Raw genomic sequence first — 25,436 nt, forward strand, 5'->3', positions numbered from 1 at the left:
TGGTGTGTGGGGGACATGGCTGCCTGCACTGGCATGAGCACAGGGAGTGGGGTTCTGGAAGCAGAGGTCGGGGGCCCACAGAAACTGGCTCTAAGGGCGCTTGCTAGCCACAGTCAGGACAGCTGGAGCATTGGAAAGAGTAATGGGATGGTCAGTAGCACACATGGTCAGGAATCCCCCAGGTGTTCAGAAAGGAGGGTGGGTAGGGAAGCTGCTCCCTGATAGGACAGAGAAGGCCCTTGTGCAACCAGCAGGGTGACTGTCAGTCCAGGTGATCATCCCCAGTGGTCATTAAGAACAGTGGCTGTCCGTGTGGGGAACACCGTGTCCTCCGTGTGTGCGAGCAGCATCGTGGACGTGGCCACTCCGTCGTGAAATGACCCCGTGAGGGCCTCTTGTGTGGTCATGGGGGAAGGAGCCAATGCAGCCTTGGCAGGAGTTGTGCCCCTAAGATATTTTGGTCGACTCAGACATAATAGCATGAGCCCAGACTGGGGGGCAGCTGTCCTCAGTGGAGAAAATGTCAGTGTTGCTGCAGGAGAAACACTTTGAAGAGGCCAGGTTGGGGAAGAGCTACTAATGGCTGTGCAGGGAAGATGAGAGAGGGATGGGGTCGCACTCAGGGTGGGAACATCACGTGGATGGCACAGGCCCGGGCTCTGGTCACACCAGGCAGCTTTGTGCCCGGGGCATGCGCTGAGGTATAGAGGGTGAGTGCAGCCCCCGTGGCATTTGTGGGAGGGATACAAGCCATGGGGTGTCTGGCAGTGGTGGGTGCAGGCGAGGGGCACAGGCGGGGTTCCCGGCACCGTTCCTCAGAGTTCATGCAGCTCTGAGCATCTTCACACTTAAGCAGTCGAGGATGCTCTAGTGAAGACAGACGGACTCCGGTCTGCCGTCCTCAGTGTCCCTCTGCGTCTCCGCCCGCAGGTGAGGTGTTCCACGGCGTCAGCAAGGAGGACCCCCGACACGTGGTGCCAGCTGCCCCGAGGAACAGCCCCACAGGCCTGGCGCCACTTCCCGCGCTTGGCCCGGCCTCCTCGCCGCACCTGGCCGGACTCGCAGCCCCCGCCTTCCCCAGCAGTGCCGCTGCGTCCCCAGGCTTCGTGGAGCCACGCAAGAGCTTCTGTCCGGCCCCAGGAGCCCCCCCGCCCCCCACGACTGATGGGCCCCTCAGCGCCCCTCCCAGCGTGTGCAGGTGAGCCGTTGCCTGCCCACCACTCTCCCCCAAGGGGCAGCTGGTGTGGGTGGGGGAGGTGGGCGCAGCCAGTAACTGGCCTGTGTGTGGCTTTGCAGCGACCCTGACTGCGAGGGCCACCGCTGCGAGAATGGCGTGTACGACCCGCAGCAGGACGACGGGGATGAGAGCGGGGACGAGGACAGCTGCTCCGAGCACAGCTCCAGCACCTCCACCTCCACCAACCAGAAGGAGGGCAAGTACTGTGACTGCTGCTACTGTGAGTTCTTCGGGCACGGCGGGGTAAGTGCCCCGGGGGCCGCGGGTGGGCGCCGGGCACCGGCAGGCCCCGTCGGCACTGAGCTCTGAAGCCGGCGCCTCCTGCTCGGGTGCCCTTGTCCTTCAGAAACAGTAACAGATGTTCGCCCCAAGATCTCCCTGTAAGGGTTTCATGACTGCATGTGTTCGTTTCTTTGGGAGCGGGGGACCTCCTGACCAGCCAATCAGGGAGTCGTCAGGTGTGGATCGTGCCAGGCCATGCAGTGAGGCTCTCGCTGTGCGGCGTGTGCTGGGGGACTCCTAACGGCTTGTCCCTCCGAGTCGTGGCAGCCATGGTACCCCGGGCTGGGGGCAGGCAGGGGCCGAGGGGGCTGTTGGGAGGAAAAGCAGGGGCTAGTCGTTGCTCTTTCTCTACCTTTGTTCCGTCTGCATTTGCTAAATATGTGCATACACGTGTTCAGTGTCAGGAAGAAGTATTGGCAGCAGGGTTGAGGGCAGTTTTCTTTTTCCCTTTTGGCACTGAACAAGACACCCACAAAGGGACGGAAAGATTCTACAAACGCATTTATTGACACGAAAAGATAATCACACTGTATTATGTAAGAGGTAGATAAATTGGTATGTGTGATTTTTTTCTTTTCTGGTTTAAAAATGTCTATTTGTGTACATGCTTTACCATGGTTTTCATGAACGTGTAAAGGTTGAGGGGTTGGTGCCAGAACTAACCTTCTGGTCACTCTGGGACAGGTTTTCCCTGCTGCTGCCACTTGTTTACCTTCCTTATTTTTCACCGTAAATGTGTATTACTGGCGTAATAAGAAAAACTTTCATTTTTAAAGATATGTTCTGAAATTTGCAATATTCAGCCTCATTAAAACTTGAAGCTTCATTCAGACATACTCTCCTTTAACTGCCTTAGCCTCCGGCCGCGCCGACAAGTAGAAACTACGCAGAGATGAGAGAGAAGCTTCGTTTGCGGCTAACCAAGAGGAAGGAAGAGCAGCCTAAAAAGGCAGACCAGCTCTCGGACAGAGAGAGTGTGGTTGACCATCGAAGGGTGGAGGACCTACTGCAGTTCATCAACAGCTCAGAAACCAAGCCCGTGAGCAGCACTCGAGCCGCCAAGCGAGCCAGACACAAGCAGAGGAAGGTAAACCGCGTGACGGCGCGGGCTGTGGCAGGCCTCGGGGCCACAGGGCCACGCTGCTGCCACAAGGGCCCCTGACCATCTCTATCTCTGCAGCCTGAACCGGAGCTGGGCAGAAGTCCCAGGGTGTGTTTTCAGGACACGGCTTCCCCTTTTGTGTCATGGGTTTATTGATGGATCTCAAACAAGCCTTTGGGTCCCTGTGCCCCACGTGGGCGGCCACAGCAGACCCTTGGCCTCTCTCCCAGGGAGGTTGAGGACAGGGCCCCTGGCATTGAGGGAATAGAAGGGGGCCATTGTGGGCTTTTGGAGACTGTGGGCAAAGAAGTTACTTTGACACAAGGCTGGGATAGGGCCTTTGCCACAGCAACATTCTTAGGACATAGTCTGGGTGCTCCCCATCCCCTACTCCTTGTCCCCACTGGCAGAGGAGAGTCAGGCAAAGCCATCCCAGAAGAGGGCAGGCACACGGCATTGGTGTCAAGGGTCAAAGGTCAAGGTCAAGGGTCAAAGAGTAAGATGGACAGCCCTTGCGGACGGCCCTGGGCACCTCACTGCAGGGTGTGGATTGCATGGAAGCAGGCATCTACCAAGATTAGACAAGTTGGCCCAGCGGCGTACAGAGGCGGTCCGCTAGCAAGTGAGACACGGTGTTCTTCACTTCCTGTTCCAGCTCCAAGCGAGGGGACCAATAGCGTCTGCTCTTTGGGATGCCTCAGCGGCCCAGGGCTGCGCGGTACTGCGGCCGTCCTACTTTCAGCTTCCTAAGGAGCCAGGCTGCAGCAGGCAGATCCAGGCTGTGCATAGAGGGGAACCTGCAAGGGTGACAGGGCCTCTGCTGGCAGGATGGGTGACTGGGGAAGAGGCGAGGCCCCTGCGAGGCCCAGCAAACATGGAACAAGAGGACACTCCCAGAGAGCACTGGGGACGGTGCCTCCACTTTCAGCTGCTTGTGATGTGGAGACTGTTATGACTGGATCACCTGCTAGGAGCCCTGCTTGTACCTCATGGTCCTAATCAAGGTCCAGTTCGTGGGCTTTGAGGAGATGGGGGTTGGCCCTGCCCCAATAGAGCGGGACAGTGAGACCTGTTCTCCACTTGGGTGTTAGGTCAGGGCTCCCTCACCCTGTGTGCTCGGTGCCCTGCACCCCATCTCCGTGGAGTGTCTGGGTGACAGGCTGGTTGTTGAAAGGAAGGCCCCACATACCTGCTTGTGGGTTCCCTACAGCTCCTGTCCTGGGGCGGGCTTGCTCCGACCTGTGCTGGGGGAGACACTCTGCTCACTGGACGCTGGATACAGGGCCACTCTGGGAGTGGCCTCCAAGGCTTCACTTTGAACACATGAAACAAGGATTTTAAATAAGGTTTACTTGAACTGTCGAGTTAAATTTTTAAAACATCTGCATTAAATTTTTAACATAATTTTATATTTAAGTTATTCAAAATAACGTTTGTCTTTGTCAAATATTGTTTACTGGAATGTTGTAAAAAATAACTGAAACCTGGGAGGACTTTTATTTTTTTGAATTCCTTTTTTTTTTTGGAAGGACTTTAAAATATAAAATGTATTTGTCAAAGTCTTTTACTGGAGGAGCTCAGGGATGCAGAGTCATGCACTCTTCACAGCCTTCATTTGTTTTCTGAGCAAAAGGAATAGTCTCGTGGAGGCCCCTGGAATAGGAGTCACCGGTGAAGTCCAGTTTTCACTTGACTGAAAATGAACTTCATGCCAAGCTGGAGGGCGGAAGTAGCCAGTGTCTGTTGGCCGTGTGACGTGGAACGTGTTAGGGTGCCGCTTGCTCTGTCACACTGGTGGACATATGTTGGGAGTTTGGATGCTCTGCTAGGTTGGAAAAAAGGAATTCAAGTTTTCAGTACACATTCTGTACCTGCCCTATTGACATGTACATGAAGGCCCAGCCTGGCCTAGAGAGGCAGCGCGCCAGCCACTGGTTAGCTGGTTAGTCCTGTCATCCAGCTGCTGCACACCAACGGGAGGCTGATGCAGCAGCTGCTTTGACCTTGCTTTATTTTATTAATTTATTTTTCTAGCAGGCTCCACACCCAGCACAGAGCCTAGTGTGGGGCTCGAACTCGCAACTGTGAGTTTGAGACCTGAGCCGAGATCAAAAGTCAGTTGCTGAACTGAGCCACCTGGCACTCCTGACTTTGTTTTAAAGAAGTGCCACTAGGGCAAAAGCTCTAAGGGAGATCTTGTTAACCAGCACCCCCCACCCCCGCCACAACCAATAAAGTAACAAGTGTACACTTTAGTAGAAAGATTAAATCTGATCTTTCTGGAGAGTAAAATAATTTGGGTTAGGTATGTTTTAAGCTATTTGGCTTATTATAAGCTGTTTCAGGGCTTGTGTTCTTACTATATGATTTGTTTTTAAGGTTTTTTGTTGTTGTTATTGTTTTTAATGCCTTAACGTAAGAAAACTTAACTGTTGTCTTAAGTTGCCTCTTCTTTTCTCACTGCAGCTGGAGGAGAAGGCTCGCTTGGAAGCAGAGGCCCGGGCCCGGGGGCACCTGCACCTCCGTGAGGAGCAGAGGCGGCAGGAGGAGGAGGAGGAATTTCAGCGGCTTCAGGAGCTTCAGAAGCTGAGGGCCGTGAAAAAGAAGAAGAAGGAGAGGCCAAGTAAAGACTGTCCCAAGTTGGACATGCTTGCTAGAAACTTCCAGGCAGCAGCAGAGTCTGTATCTAACTCTGAAAACATGCACAATGGCTCACTAGAGCAAACGGAAGAACCAGAAACCTCATCTCACTCTCCTGCCAGACATGGGGACCACACGGAGCCCAGGCCGGGGCCAGGGGCTGACGGGGACGCTGCCAGCCCCGTGGACTCCAGGGACTCCAGGCTCCTCCTCCCAAAGGAGGTCAGTGCGAAGCAGCAGGAGCCGCTGTCTTTTCTCCTTGATATGGTGCATCAGCACAAAGAAGGGAGCGGCAAGCAGAAGCTCAAACAGACCAGTAAGGCCAGTAGCGAGCCGGCGAGGAAGCCGGCCGAGCCTCCCAGAGTCTCCGAGGGCCATCCCAGACCCCGGCCCCAGACTGAGTCGAAGGCGAAAGTGCTTGACCTCACTTCCCTGGCAGAGCAGAAAAGGGAGGAGAGAAAAGTGAACAGTAACAACAATAACAAAAAGCAGCTGAACCACGTCAAGGAAGAACGGTTGAATCCAGCCCCCCCAGAGCCCGCCTCCCCCAGTGAACACCCTCAGGACAGCAAGCTGGTGCCTGCGGACTCTCCGCAGCCCAAGGGCAAGGGCAAGAAAAACAGGAAGAAGAAAGGAGACAGAGTCAGCAATTCAATCGGTAAATAGGGAGCCAGGGGAGTGTGGCTGGCCCCCCTGTCGCCGGGTGCTGCCTTGCCTCTCGTGGCTTTGGGCTTCTTGTGGCTTTGCCACAGCAGGGAGACACATGTGGCCGTTGTTGTTCTGTGTTGCTCTTTTGGAATAATTATAGATGTAGAAAGAATCCCCGAAATCACTGTTACCACATCTGCTTTCTCTCTCTTTCTCCCTTTTTTATTGTTTTTCTGAACCAAAGGAGAGTAATTTCAGACATGAAGCCCCTTTGCCCTTAAATACTTCACTGTATATTTACTTGAAACAAAGATAGTCTCTTACAAAACCACAGATATAGTTATCAGAATTAAGAAATTAATATATACTGTATACCGTAGCATGATCTAATTATAGACCTTCCTGCTGTTTCTCCAGTTCCTGACACAGGATTCAGTCCAGGTCACCTGTCATATCTCCTTAATTTCCTTGAATGAATTGGTTCTTCAGTTTCTCGTGACCTTGACATTTCTAAAGAGTCAGTCTCTTTTTTTAGAATAATTTATTTGGAATAATTTCAGTTGGTTTTTTTGTTTTTTGGTTTTTTTTTTAATAAACCAGTCCCTGAGCATTAGGCCAACATTTTTTTTTTTAAGATTTTATTTATTTGACAGAGATCACAAGTAGGCAGAGAGGCAGGCAGTGAGAGAAAGAGGAGGAAGCAGGCTCCCTGCTGAACAGAGAGCCCATTGCGGGGCTCGATCCCAGGACCCTGGGATCATGACCTGAGCCAAAGGCAGAGGTTTTAACCCACTGAGCCACCCAGGTGCCCCTCAGTTTGGTTTTATGTGCCATTTCTTCATGGTCAGATTCAGATTGTGTGTTTTGGGTGGGAATGCCGTGGAGTTGCTGGGTCCTTGCTGGTGTCTGCCATGGGGGGTACGGAGTCTCCTTGCTGTGGGGCCAGTGCTTCCTGCTTGCTCACGGAAGGGGAAGTGTCTGATGGGGATGTGGGTCTCCTGCTGCTGAGAACATCCGCTGGCGAGTCTTGCCCAAAGTGGTTTATTGTTCCTGAGTTGTTTGCCACGTAATGATGTTTCTAACATCATTATTCCTTGCACATTTCTTATTTGGTGCTCTTCAGGAGGCACTTTCCTTCCCCCGTGCCCCACGTATGGTTTTCATTTGTCTAGTTATTTATATCACGGTGGATTCATGGAGACTTACTTTGTGCTATAGATCATAGTCCTTTACTGACACTATGTGTTTGGTCCTCTGGCTGTCCTAGATGCAGTCAGTGGGTGCCCCCTCCAAGGCCCCCGGACCCCACTATTCTTGGAGCACTTGCATACTTCCCTGCACAGGGAGGTGTTCTGGGCTTATTCTGTACTTTCCCTGTCCCAGCGCTGAATCTGCCATTTTCCAGGGAGCCCTGGTTCTTTCCAGAGGAGAGTGGCATTTAGAATCTTGGTGTTGCTGCTGTTGTTGGTACCAGACCCTTCCCTTTGACACAGCCAGGAGTCGGGGCATGGGGCAGGGGGGGTGCACGCAGCCTACACTAGCATCTGATGTCATTTCTATAGTGAAAACCACAAGTTCACACGGTTGGCTCCAGTGGCACTCCCCATCACCTCTCCACCTGCCTCCTCTCACCAGGGCTGTGCTTTACTAAAGCAGGTTCAGAATTGCTCACCCTCCCCGCTGTGAAAAACAGTGGGCTTGCTTAGTGACTGTGGTGGCCTTGCTTAGTGACGTCTTCACGGTACTTTTGTCTCCAGGCTGAGGGCACAAGCAGGAGCAGTGGTCTGGGGAGGGAAGCAGCAGCCCCAGGGCAGGGAGCAGTGGCCTGGGGCAGGGAGCAGAGGCCCAGGGTGGGGAGCAGTGGGCAGGAGCAGGGAGCCTCCGGCCAGGACTCCAGCACATTGCGGTGCAGCCTCAACTCTAGGCGCCTTTGTTTCTGTTTGCCTTTCCTCTGGGTTGGTTTCCCCCGCCCCCAGCCTGGTTTTCCCTTTTCTTCCTCACTTCCACCCACTCCCTGTAGGTAACTACTCAGTTTCTTTCTTTTACACAAAAGGTAGCACGCTAGAGCTTTTTGCCCTTTGCTTGCCCCTCCCACCAACTGAACATGTTCCGGAAAGCACGGTGCGTGGGGAGCACGGAGCTCTTCCTCGGCCGTCTGGGTTCCCCAGGCTTGTGATTACTGGCCAGGCTGCCCTGGGAGCTATTTGGTGGGGAACTCCCAGCAAAGCAGAGCGCCGAGTCAGAAGGCAAAGGCCTGGCGCAGACAGTCTTGTCAGGCTGGTGACTTGAGCCAAGACAGGAGGTGACATCACTCCGCAATGTAGCTTTCATTTGCATTTTTCTCTAATTACAGTAAGGTCATATTTTAAAGGACTGTTGTCTCTTTTTTGTGAGTTTTTCTGTTCATATTTTTTCTTGTTTTTGAATTAGGTTTTTGGTCTCTTTCCTTGCATTTTTAAGAGTCTTTCATATATTAGGAATATTAATTGGCTTTTTACCTGCATCACAGACCACAGATACATACTTCTTTGGACCGTGTCTACAGTGCTTTCCAGCCATGTGGAGGTTTTCTTTCTCAGTTTTATATAGTCATTTCGTTGATCTTTCAGTGCCTCTGGATTGTAAACAGTGGTTGGAAAGCATTACTCTAACACTGAAGTAGAAGAGGAGTGTGCCTGTGTCTTCCAGCATTTGTGGGGTTCTGCCTTTCTCATTTAGCCTCGGTGCATTGAGAGAGTTTTCTTGGTTATCGTGTGAGCCGTGGGTCCAGGATTATCTCTTCTTAAATGGTTAGCCCGCTGACTCAGTACCAGTTACTAAAAATTCATCTTGCCCCATGGTTCAGGGTGCCTCCTTTGTGCTACACTCAGTTTCCCTGTGACCTTGTGTCTACTGACTTTCTGTTGTTTCCTCCTTGCTTCCCTATGTGCCGCCACTGCACTGGGCTGGTTACTCCGGGGCCCCGTGCACTTCAGGGAGGCCTCTCCTCCCTACTCTTCTCCACTGTGGTCCCAGCTGTTCTTGTGTGTCTGTGCTTCCATATGAACTCAAGTGCCCGCATGCCATAGAGAACCTTTCGTTGGTGTCTCTGAGAAAGAAAGAAATGGAAATTGGTCTATTTGGTATTTCTGTTTCTAATAAGGTTAATTTTAATAAACTGTATTTCCATAGTGAATTATTCTTTTAGTTAGATTTTCCAGCTTATTTATATAGATGTCTGAAACAGTGTATATTTTTTAAACATTTTATTTATTTATTTGACAGACAGATCACAAGTAGGCAGAGAGGCAGGCAGAGAGAGAGAGGAGGAAGCAGGCTCCCCGCTGAGCAGAGAGCCGATTGCAGGGCTCGATCCCGGGACCCTGGGATCATGACCTGAGCCGAAGGCAGAGGCTTTAACCCACTGAGCCACCCAGGCACCCCTGAAACTGTATAATATTTAAAAACATATTTTTCAATGGCTCTTTTCTCTTTTTTTAACATTTTTAATATAAATTATATTAATTAACATATAATGTATTATTGGTTTCAGAGGTGCAAGCCTATGATTCATCAGTCTTATATAATACCCAGTGTTCATTACATCACATGGTCTCCTTAACATCCATCACCTAGTTACCCATCCCTCCACCTCCTTCCCGCTCCTCTCCAGCAACCCTGTTTGTTTCCTATGACTAAGAGTCTTTTATGCTTTGTCTCCCTCTCTTGTTTCTTCTTATTTTTTTCTCTCTTCTATGATCCTCTGTGTTGTTTCTTAAGTTCCACAGATTTGTGAAGTCATATGATAATCGTCTTTGTCTGATTGACTTATTTTGCTTAGCATAATACCCTCTCGTTCCTTCCACATCATTGCAAATGGCAAGATTTTGGGTTTTTGATGGCTGTGTAATATTCCATTTTTTATGTATACCACATCTTCTTTATCCATTTATTCTTTATCATTCTTTATCCATGACATTCAGATGTCAATGGACATCTGTTGTGGACTTTGCTGCTATAAACATTGGAGTGCATGTGCCCCTTTGGGTCACTACATTTGTATCTTTGGGGTAAATACCCAGTAGTGCAATCACTGGGTTATAGGGCTGTTCTGTTTTTAACTTATTGAGGAACCTCCATATTTTCCAGAGTGGCTGCACCAGCTTGCATTCCCACCAACAGTGCACGAGGGTTCCCCTTTGTCCACATCCTCACCAAGACCTGTTGTTTCCTGACTTGTTAATTTTAGCTGTTCTGACAGGTGTGAGGTAATACGCCATTGTGATTTTGATTTGTATTTACCTGATGCTGAGTGATGTTGAGCATTTTTCACATGTCTGTTGGCCATTTGTATGTCTTCTTTGGAAAAATATCTGTTCATGTCTTCTGCCGGTTTTTGATTGGATTATTCTTTGGGCATTGAGTTTGATAAGTTCTTAATAGATTTTGGATACTAGCCCTATATCTGATATGTCATTTGCAAATATCTTCTCCCATTCTGTTGTTTATCTTTTGGTTTTGTCCACTGTTTCCTTTGCTGTGAAAGCTTTTTTGTCTTGATGAAGTTCCAGTAGTTTAGTTTTGCCTTTGTTTCCCTTGCCTTTGGAGACATGTCTAGCAAGAATTTCCTACGGCTGAGGTCGAAGAGGTTGCTGCCTGTGTTCTTCTCTATGATTTTGGTGGATTCTTGTCTCACATTTAGTTCTTTCATCTATTTTAAGTCTGTTTTTGTGTGTGGTGTAAGGAAATGGTCCAGTTTCATTCTTCTGCATGTGGCTGTCCAATTTTCCCAACACCATTTGTTGAAGAGCCTGTTTTATTTCCATTAGCTATTCTTTCCTGTTTTGTCAAAGATTAGTTGACCATAGAGTTGAGGGTCTGCTTCTGGGCTCTCTATTCTGTTTCATTGATCTGTGTGTCTGTTTTTGTGCCAGTACCATACTGTCTGGATGATCACAGCTTTGTAACAGATTGAAGTAACAGCTTGAAGTCCAGATTTGTGAAGTAACAGCTTGAAGTCCAGATTTGTGAGGCCCCCAGCTTTGGTTTTCTTTCTCAACATTGCTTTGGCTATTCGGGGTCTTTTCAGGTTCCACACTAATTTTCGGATTATTTGCTCCAGCTCTGTGAAAAAAGTGAATGGTATTTTGATAGGGATTGCATTGAATGTGTAGCTTGCTCTGGGTAGCACAGACATTTTAACAGTATTTGTCCTTCCGGTCCATGAGCATGGAACATTTTTCCATTTCTTTGGGTCTCTCTGTTTCTTTCATGAGTGTTCTATAGTTTTCTGGGTACAGATCTTCTGCCTCTTGGGTTAGGTTTATCTTAGGTATCTTTGCAGCCACCTTCCCGCTCTGATACCTGGGAGCTCTGCCACACTCAGGCAGGTATCCCCGGTCTTTCTGTGACCCTGTGGGTCCTGAGACCACAGTGTCCCCCCACGAGGGCTCTACCCCTCACTTAAACCTCTGGAGCGATGTCCCTCCATGGAGCAGACTTCTAAAAGTTCTGATTTTGTGCTCCGCAGCTCTCTGACTGCCAGGAGCCGGCTTGATGGAGAGTCCCTCCCCTATGGTCTGTCCTCCCATATATTGCCCTGGATTCACTTCTCCGCACCTCCTACCGTCCAGAAAGTGATTGCTTTCCTGTTCATAGAGTTGCTGCTATTCTTATCTTCGATCTCTGGTTGAGTTCTCAGGTGTTCAGAATGATTTGGTAGCTGTCTAGCTGAATCCCTGGGGCCAGACAAAACTAAGGTTTCCTACTCCTCTGCCGTTGTAGCCTGCCTCCCAGTGAGGCTATTTTCATCACCATTCTGTGTTTTATGTATTTGTGTTCTGTTCCCATTCTCTTTCTTTCAGCTAGTTAATAGTTTGTCTTTTATTTTGGGGCTGCCTAACTGGAGCAGTGGGTGGGACATATGACTCTTGATCTCAGGGTCATGAGTTCAAGCCCCACATTGGACATGGAGCCCACTTTAAAAAAAAGAAAAAGAAAAAACAGTTCGTCTGTTTTATTCATATTTTTTTTTAAATAGGCTCTTTATTCATTAACCAGGTTTACTGTTGTTCTTTCTAATATCTCTTCAATTCCTACCGTTATCTTTATTTTCTTCCTGTTCTTGCTTTCACTTTGTTGTTTATTTTCTAATTTTTTAAAAAGATTTTATTTATTTATTTGACAGAGAGAGACACAGCGAGAGAGGGAACACAAACAGAGGGAGTGGGAGAGGGAGAAGCAGGGTTCCCGCCGAGCCTGATGCAGGGCTCGATCCCAGGACCCTGCGATCATGACCTGAGCTGAAGGCAGCCGCTTAACGACTGAGCCACCCAGGCGCCCCTCTAATTTTTTGATTTGGGAATTTAGTTCATTTGTTTTCATTCCATCATTTTTATTGATCAAAGTATTTAGCATTTCAAATTTTCCTTTGATCATTCCTTTAAATATACCTCAGTCTGATGATGTTTCCGTTGGCATATTGTTTTGTTTTAAGAAGTTCAGGAATTTCTTTGTTTTTATCCCCACTTTGTCCAGTAGTGGAATAGTGCCTTTTATGTTTCCAGGTGGGAGAGTCTTTCTTTCTTTTTTTTTAAGTTTTTCTTTTTTTTTTTAAGATTTTTTTTATTTGAGAGAGAGAAAAGGAGTGGGGTGCGGGGGTGGCAGAAGGAGAGGGAGAAGCAGATTCCCCGCCGAGCAGGGAGCCTAATACTGGGCTTGATCCCAGAACCCCGAGATCATAGCTTGAGCCACTCAGGCTCCCCTGGGAGAGCCTTTCTTATGTTAATAATTTCTAAGTTTTCTGTATTGTAATCAGAGAATGTTGTTCATAATATTTCTGCTTTATGGAATTTACTGATATTTTCCTTGTGACCAGCTTTTCTGACTGCTTTATATACCCTTGAGATAAATGTGTATTTTTTCAGTTATCATGGTGAAAATTGAATGTATATAGCTGCATGATGTATTGATGAATAATATTTAGGGTTAGGTCTTCTGTTTCCTTCCTGGTTTTTTGTCCTCTTGACCTGTCTTCTGTTATTCATTATTAATGAGTTTCTAGGTTTTCTTGTCTCTCTTGCAGTTTTGCTTTATAAAGGTAGTGTTTGTATTTGGTGCCCATTCCTAACTATAATACCTTCTTAGTGAATTGTGGGGTTTAAATTGCAGTTACTTTTTTTAATAACTGCTCATCTTTTTTTTTTTTTTTTTAATTATTTATTTGACAGACAGAGAACACAAGTAGGCGGAGAGGCAGGCAGAGAGAGAGAGGAAGAAGCAGGCTCCCTGCCAAGCAGAGAGCCCGATGCGGGACTCGATCCCAAGGACCCTGAGATCATGACCTGAGCCGAAGGCAGCGGCTTAACCCACTGAGCCACCCAGGCGCCCCGAATTGTGGGGTTTAATGCTAAGAAATGTCCTTTCATTGTGTTTTTGTGCTTTTTCCTTGAGTTCTACTTTGTCTAAGACGGTAATCGCTGACCCTTCTCTCTCCATGTCTCCATTCGCCTGGCGGGGCACCTCTGTTCTCATCGCTGCATCCCTCAGTGTTAGCTCGTTCTCTGATTTCAGACAGCACAAATCTTCAATCCTGCTTTGTGAGACACAAATGGAAAATCTTTTTTTTTTTTTTAAGATTTTATTTATTTATCTGACAGACAGAGATCACAAGTAGGCAGAGAGGCAGGCAGAGAGAGAGGAGGAAGCAGGCTCCCTGCCGAGCAGAGAGCCCGATGCGGGACTCGATCCCAGGACCCTGGGATCATGACCTGAGCTGAAAGCAGAGGCTTTAACCCACTGAGCCACCCAGGTTCCCCACAAATGGAAAATCTTATCTGTCTAAGCCTATTTGCATTTATTACTACTGTGTGTGGTCTTCTCAGCTCCAGTGACGTTTTATAATTACTCTGTGTATTTTATATTTGCTATTTCTTTTTCTATATGATGTGTTTTCTTAGCTTTTATTTTTGAAAATCATTGGTGTTTGGGAAACTTGGCAGTCTTGCCTGAGTGCATTCCTCCACACTTGTACCTTTGGTGCCCCATCCTTGGTTTCCTTGCTTACCTTCCACAGTGGGCTTCAAGGCAGATTCTCTGACACCTACTTTCTGCCTGGGCAACAGTCCATGAGCTGCTTCCATCCTTTTCACTTCCCCCTTTTGCAGTCTTCTCCCCATTTCCCAGCTGGATTATTTCTCCTGTGTCAGACACAGGGTATTCATGGGTCTACAGCTGATGACATCGCGTTGCTTGTGTTGGTCCTCCTGTGAGGTGTTCCCTGTCCTCTTCACCCTTGGGCACATGTCCTCAAGTCAGGGTCAGGAGTACAGAATTCTCTGAGCTCTGCAAAGCAAAATGTTTCCTATAGTCCTAATGATATACAGAAAGCCTAGCCTGGCTGGGTATGAATCCTTGCGTCACACTTTCTACTCTGATTAACGTAGCTTTGCTGTTGTGAGAAATGTCTTTCTGGTACTGAATCTGGTTACGGTTCTGTCACTTTTTTTTCTTATACCAAGATGTTCAGTATTATTCTTACCAGAAGAAAGGAAGATTAAAAATTGCTTTGTAAGGCAGCTTTTCCAGCAGATACACCTGATCTGTTTCCTTTTATGGTTGTTCCTCTTCCAGAACTAGTAATGGAAGACTGTTGATCAGAGGCTTGCTTTCTTAGACTTCACTTTCATTATATCTCTAAACACCCCTGCCCCATGTTACCCTTCTTCATGCACCAGCGCTTCTTTGAACCGGGCCTCAGCAAATCTAGTTGGCAGCCAGGCAAGGTCTGCATGTGAACACCTAGACAGAGGCCCAGTCAGAATAGTCTTGGTGGCTGAGGAAGAATGGTTGGAAGCAGGGCAGCTGTGACTCGATGTGTTGTAGGATGACTCTGCGCTGCCTGGCTTGGGCAGGGTGGGAACTGGGCCCAAGGAGCCCACTGGGAGGCTGGTGAAGGCCAGCATTGTTGTGGCAGCAGTGGGTAGAGATAGGAGGTCCCAGACTGTTCACAGAGAACTTGCCTCGCCCATAGAAGGCGTGATGACATGAGAGTAAGACGGTGCCGGAGGGACCCCGTCAGAAATGGAGCAGGCTCACAGCAGATGGTGAGGGACACACTTTTGCCCTTTCCAGGGGGCAGATGCCCAGCGGTACCTGTAGAGCTAGCTTCAGGGCCCTGCAACTCAGGAAAGCAGTCTGGGGCAGTGGTAAAGGTTTGAGGGTGTCGGCATCCCCGTGGAGAGAGGAAAGCTAGGCATAGGGAGCTCTGGGTGCCGGCAGAGGTGTGGTGGGAGGGGCTGTGGTCATACGAGTCCCTGTAGGGAAGCTCTTCCCGGACATTTCTGTGAGCTCACAGATGGGATGGCCCTCTGCCTGATGGTCTAAGTCAGCAAAAATGACAGCTACTCTTACACAGCTGAACCATGTCTTACGCTCCTGTGGCGGTGCCCCAGTGAAGGGAAAAAAGTATGTCTGTTTTCTAAAGATGACAAAAAATTATTCCTTGCTAAAGTCTGCAGGGAAGTGGAGACTCTATATGTTCCTTTGATGATGGGGCCAGGTGTTGATGATGGGGCCAGGAGTTGTAGATGATGGGGTCAGGTGTTACTGATGGTGGGGACAGGTGTTGTGTCTGCACCGCCAGCCTTCCTAGCAGCCCAGCTGTGCACTGGTGTAGCCTCTGGCGCCCCAGGGCCAGCAAGTGCCCAGTGTCCCACAGGTCCCACCGTGCCCAGCAGACAGGGTGGGCAGAGAAGAAGCAAGAAGTTGAAGCCCTCAAACTTTGCTGAGATTCTAGGAGTTGGAGTAATCCTGAATCCTTAGTCTCCCTGCATCTGGCCTGTTTCGGAGAGGGTGATTTAACTGAAAAGTGAAATACAGCCTTGCTTTTTATTGGAACAGCCTGAAAAGTGTTTGATGATGTCTGCGGGATGTTGTATGTAGAAACTAAATGCCTGGGAGAGCCATCTTCCTATAGAGGTTGATGTTAGTCATGTCCTCTTGCTGCAAGGGACACTTGGCAAGGGACAGCATTTGCTTCCCCATGAGGCTGCCTTCTGGGGTTCTGTTCGCTAGCATGCCCCACTCCTTCGTACCCTCTAGTAGGACATAGAACAGACTCTGGGCCTTGCAAGCATGATAGATTTCTAGGAATCTTCTCAAGGGTTCTCCCATCATGGAAACATGTCAAGTAAATATGTCAAGTAAAGGCCAGTCCCTTCAGGCATTGGGTGCCAGGTCTCTTCTAGTGGGACCTGGAGCCACAGTTGTACTCAGCAGACTTGTGAGTTCCATAATTTTGAAGTTGAACCTGGATGTTCACAAGCAGGTGAGAGATATCTGCCCTTCCTTGGCTATTTTGTAAAGTCTCATTTTTGAGAAAATTTTCAGTTTGTGAAATTGTTAAAATTAAGTAAAGCCAGGTGATCTGTTCTTTTGTAATCTGACTTGCCTCTTTTCTTTCATTTTACAGATGATGTCTTTCTGCCTAAAGATATCGACCTAGACAGTGTGGATATGGATGAGACAGAGAGGGAAGTGGAATATTTCAAAAGGTAAGTGTTAAGCCTTTCTGTCTGAAATAATGAGGCTTTCACGGCTGCCAGACATGACCCTCCTGACCCTCCTGTAGCATTGCTGGCTGTCCTGGACACAGGTTCTGTCAGCTAGCCGAGTGGCCTGTCACACACATCCCCTCACAGCGCTAGCACACACAGGGGCCTCCTCACTCGCCCTCACACCTGGTCCCCACCCCTATGTGTGAAGACTGGTTGAGGACTGTGGTTCCAGACCAGCAGCATCACCGGGGCACACAGGCCCCTGCCAAGACCTGTGGAGTCACTCTGGGGAGGGGCCCAACAGCTGTGTTCTCATGAGCAACCCCACCATCCACATGTGCTAACATTGGAACACACTGATACGGCATGCTTTTAAGGAGAAAGGTAACATTTCAGAGATTCGCTCAATTTTCCTGATAAGCAGATTTCATTAGTACTGTGTTCAATAGTATTTTATCTACTTTGTGAATTATGGCAAGCAAATTTCATTTTAAAGTTCCTTGTTCCTTCTTTAACCTGTTTGTTTCAGATAATACACACATACACACACCAAAGAAGCAGTTAGTTTGCAGTGCAGAAAGCCATTAACTCCTATCTGAAATATGTAGGGGTGTCTGGGCAGCTCAGTTGATTAAGCACCTGATTACTGATCTCCGCTCAGGCCTCAATCTCAAGGTCAGGAGTTCAAACCCTGCATTGGGCTCCATGCCCAGTGTGGAGCCTATTTAGAAAAAATAAAAGATAAAAATAAATGAAATATTATAGAATTCTAGATGATTCTGGAAATTATATTTATTTTATATGTGTATGTTTGTGTGTGTATCTCCACAGGCAGAGTAAAGTGTTTGCTAAAGTTGGATGTTCATTCTAATAAAAACTCTTAACATAGGACTAGATAGGCATATCCTTAACATAATAAAAGTTATCCATAAAATACAATAAATGCCATAGTTATAAATAGTTATAAATGCCGTAGTTACAGTGAAACATTAACAGCTGTCCTTTGAGATTAAAAAAGAAAAGAGATAAGGATGCCCATTGTTACAACTTCTGTTTGTGAAGGTAAGAAACAAAAGGGACAAGAATCAGAAGGAAGAAATAGAACTGTCATTCTTAGGTGACAGAAGTATGTACAAAGTCTGAAAGAATCTGTAGGCAGATCACTTGAGTTACTAAGACTATTTGCCCTGAAACTGGATTCTGGGGAGCATTTTGTGGATAAATGCGGAACTTTGGAGAGATATTTTCCCAAGGTAGACCTATAGACCATATCCTTTAAAATCATGCATGACCTTATCAACAAAGATTATCAAACATGTAAGACCTGGGGAAAAGAAACATTTAGAAATGAAAAATGTAATGATTAAAATCAAGATGTTAATAGATTTGTGATAAACAGACTAGACACTGCTAAAGAGGGAATTAGTGAACTGGAAGAACGATCTCAAAGATGTACCCAGAATGCACCCACATACAAGGACATTAGAAAAGAGGAAAGAGGCTCAGACACATGGAGGAGAGACTGAGTCTGACAGACGGTTGACTGGAGCTGCCTGAGGAGAAGGTGGAGGCTACAGGAGAGCTGTATTTGAAGAGATACAGCACCTGGGGATTGTGCGGAGCTCATGAGAAATCCAGATCTACAAATGCAAAAGCTGTACAACATACACCAGTGGGATAAACAAGTGAAAATCCATTCCTCAACATAGCAGATGTGAAACCAGAAGACCATGGAGTGAGATTTAGCTTTGAGACAAAGTTCTCAATCTGTAACTATGTGTCCCACAAACCCATTCTTTTCCATAGTAAAGAAAAACTGCAGAAACTTGCTCCAAAGAGATCTGTGTTTAAAAATATACATATATCTTCAAGAGAAGAAGATACTCATCTCAGAAAGACAGTGTGATTTGCAGGAAGGAAAGAGAAACCGCTTGATAAATGTTGTTAAATAAAACATTTTCTTTGGAACCACAGAGTAATAATGTCTAATTGACATGTCTGAAAGAACCACAGTATTGAACAGCAATAGTATGTAAGCTAGATTAAAAAAAAAAAAAAGTCCTTTTTGTTGAGGTATTTAACAGTTAAGTATTTAATATTCAGACCTGAAGCTAAATGGGTGATACACTTTTACAAGTAAGCATTAAAAGAATAGAAATAGGAAGTGTAAATTGCTAATCTGTAGAAGGAAAAAAATCAAAACTCGAAAAAAGTAAACGTAAAGTATAGTAAATAAAGTTTAAGAACACGGGAGACACAGGTTCAGTTTTATCAGCAACCGTAATAGACAATAAAAAAGTTTCTCAGAGGGACTCAGAGAGCCTGGGTGGCTCAGTTGGTTAAGCAGCTGCCTTTGGCTCAGGTCATGATCCCAGCGTCCTGGGATCGAGTCCCACATCGGGCTCCTTGCTCTGCAGGGAGCCTGCTTCTCCCTCTGCCTGCCACTCTGTCTGCTTGTGCTCACTCTCGCTCCTCTCTCTCTCTCTCTCTCTCTGACAAATAAATAAATAAATAAATCTTTAAAAAAAAAAAAAGTTTCTCAGATTGTGTTGACGATTTTAAACACACACGCTTACACACATGCGCATGTGCACACACACACCATTTATAAAGAACATACCTAAAACACAGTGAATAGAAAGGTAGAAGTAAAGAGGGAAAGGAAGCTGTTGTATAATTATGTTATTATCAAAGAGAATATGGATTAATAAAAGAGACTGATAAAGGTTGCTGTATAGTGCTTAAAGATTCAATGTGCGAGGAAGACATAGAAATTTTAAAGTAGGTGCTTAATGAAATAGCCTCAGAATACAAATAGGAACTAGTTTGGGCTGCATTGAGAATCAGATTCACCATCACTGTCAGACGTCGTCCCCATGGATGTGGAAGATGAGTACAGAGCAGAGTGCATCCAGGGAACAGGGCATCTGTGTTCTGGGCACATGGGGAACACTCACAGAAGTGGAGTGGGTACTGGGCCACAGGAAGCAAGGGTCAGAAGTTTAAGGGAATGAATATGTGTAATTGTATGCCCTGACTGCATCACATTTAAGTTGGCAATTTACAAAAGTAATTTTTTTTTAAAGTAGGTGTATTCGAGGGTTTTTTTTTGTTTTTTTTTTTTTGTTTGTTTGACAGATTACAAATAGGCAGAGAGGCAGGCAGAGAGAGAGAGGAGGCAGGCTCCCCACTGAGCAGGGAGCCTGATGCGGGGCTTGATCCCAGGACCCTGGGACCATGACCTGAGCTGAAGGCAGAGGCTTTTAATCCACTGAGCCACCCAGGTGCCCCACAAAAATAAATTTTTAAGTCCCTAAGTATTTGGATATCTGAAAGTATATATGTTTAACTCATAGGTTCAGTAAGAAACCACTGTAGACATTTAAAAATACCTGGAGCTAAAAGAGAAGGAAAACACTGTCTATGAAAACTGTGGACTGTGGACAGTTTGCTGTCGAGCACTCTTTCAATGAAGCCTTAAGGCTGCCGAGTGAGTTTTTAAAAACCTGAAAATTAATGAGTTAAGGATTTTGTTTGAGAAATTAGGGAAAGAACAACCAAATAAGCCCAAAGAGCGTAAAAGAGGATAATACATAAATCGTGAAACAGAAAACAAATACAGAGGAGATCAACAAAGCCAAACTTTGACACTTTGAAAATATTAACTAGATAAATAAACCTTTTAGAGACTGGTCAAGATAAAATAGGGAGACACGACACAATATAGTAATTAGATGAAAAAGAACCAGGATGTTGATAATTATCAAAGTTGGACCGTGGCTGCACCCATGTCACCACACTCTGCTTTTGTGTGTGTCTGACATCTTTCATAATGAGAAGAGTTTTTTTAAATTCTGTGACTGTATAAGTGAAAGGGAAGACATAGCCACAGGTGCTGTAGTGATTCAACTATACGAGAACACTGGGAACATCTTCACAATGAATTTTAAACTTAAATACAAAATCAGTGCAGTAACAAAATAGCCTGAATGATCCAGTAACCATCAAAGAAATCAGAGTAGTAGTTACAGATAATCCCAATGCATTCTGACATTTGTGCAGAGAATTCTCCCAGAACTTTAAAGAGATGATACGGGGCACCTGCGTGGCTCAGTCAGTTAAGCCTCTGCCTTCGGCTTGGGTCATGATCCCAGGGTCCTGGGATCAAGCCCCGCATTGGGCTCCCTGCTCAGTGGGGAACTTGCTTCTCCCTCTCCCCCTCCCCTGCTTGGGTTCCCTCCTTTGCTGTCTCTCTTTCTGCCAAATAAATAAAATCTTTTAAAAAAAGAGATAGAGATGATCCAGCTTTGTACTGATTCTACCAGAGAATTGAAAGGAGGAGACAACACAAGACTCCCCACTTCATTTTACGAGAGAAGGAAGATTTTGATACCAAAATCTGCTAAAAGCAATACAGAAAACATGAAAAAAATCACAGATCTGTTTTGGTCATGAGTATTAATTGGATATGAGAAAATTTCTCATTCCAAATCCAACAGTATTTTTAAAAGTAATATTTGACCAAACTGTGTACCCTAGGAATGAATGCAAGGAATATTTACTATTAGGAAATCCACAAATGCTATTTGCTAAATTGATAATTGAAGAAGAACCATATGATCGTTTCCATAGGTTCGGAAAAAACATCTGATAAAATATTAGCATTCCGTTAATTTAAGAAAAAAAAAAGGTAAACTAGTAGTAGAAGGAAATATCCTTAACCTGAAAAGGAGATTTACCAAAAGAGAGAAAAGAAATGCTACATGAAACATTTTCTCAAATGGGAAGCATGGAAGCGTGTGCAAAACAGAGATGCTCTCTGTTTCCATCTCTGTTCAGCCTTAAATCATGGTTCCTGGGCAGCATAATAAGAGAAGAAAAGAAATGAAAAGGCTTAAAGAATGGAAAGCAGGAGATAAAATTTCCATTTTACTTAACAGTTGATCTAACTGACTACAAAGAAAATTATAAAAAAATTAGCAAGAGAAAGAATTTAGTAAAGGACGGGCTATAGGATCAGTGTACAGAAGTTATGTTTCTCCATACCATCCATAATTTGAATGTAGTTTAAATAAAGACGGTATTTGTAACAGCTCCAGAATCTATGCAGTTTCCATGAATAAATCTAATAGAAGTTGCCCACGACCTGTGCGTAGAAAGAGATGAAGCATGAGGGAAGAATTTGGAAGACCTGGGATAGATCCTGTATTCATGAATAGGAAAAGTGAATATCGTTAAGCTATCTCACTTCCCAAAATTTATCTGTAGATTTTAAAGCCCAAGAAGGATTTTGTAAAATTGAGTGTTTTTAAAACACATTCGTGTAGGGTGGACATGTGATACAGTCACACATGGAATGCTGCTCAGCTGCGGAGAGGAACGGGCTAGAACAGTCTGCAATGTGGATCCTACAAACTCGGGAGTGGACAGAGACACAGCACGCGAATATACATGATACCCTGTTTATAGAAAGCTCAGTTTAGACACAACCAAATGTTTTTAGACACAACCAGTTTTTACGTTTTTAAAAATTGTATTTAAAATCAGTTATTAGTTATTAACATACTAGCCTTACTAGCATGTTATTAGTATTATATAATATAGTTTAGTATTATAGTATATATTATATATTGTATTATATAGTATATATTATTATATAATATATAATAATATAACATTATTAACGTATTATTAGTCTCAGAGGTGGAGGTCAGTGATGCATCAGTTACATATCACACCCAGTACTCCTTACATCATGCGCCCTCCTTGCTGCCCGTAGGGACGCCATCCCCTTCCACCCACCCCTTCCCCTCCAGCAGCCCTCAGTCTGTTTCCTAGAGTTCAGAGTCTCTTACGATTTGTCTCCCTCTCTGATTTCCTCTTATTTTTCCTTCCCTCCCCCTTTGATCCTCTGTTTTGTTTCTTCAGTTCCACATATGAGTGAGATAATATGATAATTGTTTTTCCCTGACTTATTTCACTCAGCATAATACCCTCCGTTTCCATCCATGTCAATGTAAATGGTAAGATTTCATCCTTTCTGATGGCTGAGTAATATTCCATTGTATAGATGAACCAGATCTTCTTTATCCATTTGTCTGTCATGGACATCCAGGCTCTTTCCATTGAAGTACGCTTTTTAATGTACACCATTCAGTCCAGCAGCTCCACTCCTGACTGTCTGCCCAAGGAAGCCAGAGCATGTATCCACACAAAGATTTGTACATGAATGTTTCCAGAAGTTTCATTTGTAATAGCCAAAAACTGGGGACAACCCAGGTATGCACAGCAGATGAGCAGAGAAACTGTGCTCTGTCCATCCGGTGGATGCCACTCACCCGGGAAAAGCTTACTCCCGATGAGACATGGTGATGGAGCCCAGAGGCAGGTGCTCGGGCCAAGAAGGCAGACAGCAGGTACATACTGCAAAGTTGCATGTACCTGAGATGCCAGGAAATGCATATTCATCCCAGTGACAGCAGATCACTGTTCACCTAGGGCTGGGGCAGTGAGGAGATGACAGCAAAGGGACTTCCTGGAAGTGTTCTGTGTCTTGATTGAAGGGATAGTTACCCGGATTTATCAGCACTATGAGCTCTGTAGTAACTGCAGTTTATTATACATAAATTATACCTCAGTGACGTATATTTTCAGGGATACTATACCATACATAGGTGTTAAGGCTATAAAGAAAAGCAAGGAAATGATCCTAAAAAGCCAGAATGGTGATTACTTTTGGGTTTTGGGGTGGGGACTGCCTGGAGGCTCTAGTGTTTGCCTTCTCAGTTTCTTTTAGCGTGCATGTCTGGTTTCTCTCCTGCATGTGTGTGATATTCACACAAAAAACAAACAAACTGGGCGCCTGGGTGGCTCAGTGGGTTAAGCATCTGCCTTCTGCTCAGGTCATGGGTCCTGGGATCCAGCCCCACATCGGGCTCTCTGCTCATCAGGGAGCCTGCTTCCCTCTCTCTCTCTGCCTGCCTGTCTGCCTACTTGTGAGCTCTCTCTCGTCAAATAAATAAAATCTTTGAAATATATATCTATATTTAAAACAAAACAAAAGGGCGCCTGGGTGGCTCAGTGGGTTAAAGCCTCTGCTTTCGGCTCAGGTCGTGATCCCAGGGTCCTGGGATCGAGTCCCACATCGGGCTCTCTGCTCAGCAGGGAGCCTGCTTCCCCCTCTCTCTCTGCCTGCCTCTCTGCCTACTTGTGATCTCTCTCTGTCAAATAAATAAATAAAATCTTTTAAAAAAAAATTAAAAAAAAAAAAAAAAATAAAACAAAACAAAAAAACAAACGAACTTAGGTTTGATCTGATCCTTCTAGAAGTATAGGAAGAACAGAGCTGCTTTTCTTGCCCATTACAAAGACTTAGAAAGTCACAGAAACAGACTATGCAATGCTGAGCTTTGGTTTATGACAAAAGACAGATCGGTAGTAGAAATGAAGGTGTGTTCATAAATGCAGCTGTGAAAGTTTATGTAAGAAAACTTTTCAGTTGGATCCTCATGTCATCCTACTCAAAGGTCAGCTCTAGGTGGGAAGACTCTAAATGTCACAAGCAAACCTTTTTATTTGGGATATAGGTGAGTATCTTTTTGACCTCAGAGTAGGGACAGAGTTCTTGAAAACACGAACCATAAAATAAAAAAGATTGATAAATTAAATGACATTAAAATCAACAGTTCTTTAAAGAAAGTGAGGAGACGGTGTGTGCAGCACCTCATGGAGGGTTAGTACGAGAACAGATACACGTGACAGAGCAGGAAAAGACTGATGCGTGGACAGATGGGCTGTCGCAGAAACCCGTGACCAGGGACTTGTGGAGAGGCCTCCTGCCTGATGAGCTGGGCGTGCAGGGGCAGTGACTCCCCCACTCCTCGGGGGCACAGAGTGGCTGCAACGACCATGGAGAAGTTCAGCAGAATCGGGTCAAGTCGAAGCCATCCGTTTCACGGAGCCCCACGGTTGTCTGTCTGTTCTGCGGGGGGGAGCTCTTACAACCTTGGAAAGGGGCAAACGGCGGCCTCCTGGGGGAATTGCACAAAAGCAGGAAGAAAAAGATACAGGATGACTCTGTTTCTGTAAGTGCAGAAATCAGCGCACACAGACCACGGGTGAGGGGCTGCAAGGTTGTGGATGATTGTCACAGACACCAGGGTGCGGGATGCATCCTGGGAGAGAACGGCATGGTGCCATGGGGTCGGCAGGGTTGGGCTTCCTGACCTGGGTCAGGGGTGTGCTGATCGAGGCTTTTGTGGTCCCAGTCACCTGAGTACACCTGTTCTGGACGTGTAACACGGTCCCTGGCAGACCACATGGAGGCCCGATGGGCAGGAAGTGTCAGAGCCTCGGATATGGGGGGAGGCAGAGCTGGGGGCCTGGGGGCCTAGGGGCCTGGCTCCAGCTGGCTCAGAGACACCCATGGACATTCTTGCCACCACGCGTGGAGAGGCGGGGCACATGTAGCCTCATGGGGACCACTGGGAGTGCCCACCAGAGCAGGGGGACATGGTCCAGGCAGGTTGGTTGTAAGGTTGTAAAGGTGAACAACGAAGGTTGTAAAGATGATGCCACTAGGACTCAGAGTTCGATCAGCTGTGGCCAGGGAAAGAGAAGTTGAATTCTGGGAGGTGACACAGTGCTCGGGGGCAGGGCAGGGATGGACACGCGGCTCCGTCCACCTGGACACAGACTGCTCAGCAGGCAGCACAAGGAGTTGTGGTTAAGTGATGTAAATGAACACACTTGGGCTATACTGTGTGACAGCAGTAACCATTTTCAGGTTTAATTCAAGTTTCTGCTACTCAGATGAGAGCTGGACAGGTGAGAACTTCAGAAACTTCATAGTTAAGGCTTTTGAAAGGAAGTGTTCCTCATTTAATAGAGAATCAGCCATTATTGCCTGGGAAGCAGGTGGCAGAACGTGGTGTTTTTCAGATGCTGTTGGGTGTGCAGGGGTGACCCAGAGCTGGGCCCCAGGGCTGCAGGC

At 46.3% G+C, this 25,436-nt stretch overlaps 1 protein-coding gene across 3 annotated transcripts in view; it reads left to right on the top strand.

The window, feature by feature from the left end:
- Nucleotides 1–25,436, top strand: part of FAM193A (family with sequence similarity 193 member A) — a 100,429-nt gene that overhangs the window by 73,743 nt on the left and 1,250 nt on the right. For 2 of the 3 annotated variants that reach the window (XM_080797721.1, XM_080797722.1), the window contains exons 15-19: nucleotides 931–1,198; nucleotides 1,297–1,480; nucleotides 2,376–2,606; nucleotides 5,088–5,919; nucleotides 16,360–16,441. In XM_080797721.1, coding sequence (XP_080653847.1) covers nucleotides 931–1,198; nucleotides 1,297–1,480; nucleotides 2,376–2,606; nucleotides 5,088–5,919; nucleotides 16,360–16,441 — 1,597 coding nt within the window. The remainder of the gene's footprint in view (nucleotides 1–930; nucleotides 1,199–1,296; nucleotides 1,481–2,375; nucleotides 2,607–5,087; nucleotides 5,920–16,359; nucleotides 16,442–25,436) is intronic. The other variant, XM_080797723.1, reaches the window with a different exon arrangement.

The sequence above is a fragment of the Martes martes genome (genome assembly GCF_963455335.1).
Source record: "Martes martes genome assembly, chromosome: 2".
Classification (NCBI taxonomy): Eukaryota; Metazoa; Chordata; class Mammalia; order Carnivora; family Mustelidae; genus Martes; species Martes martes.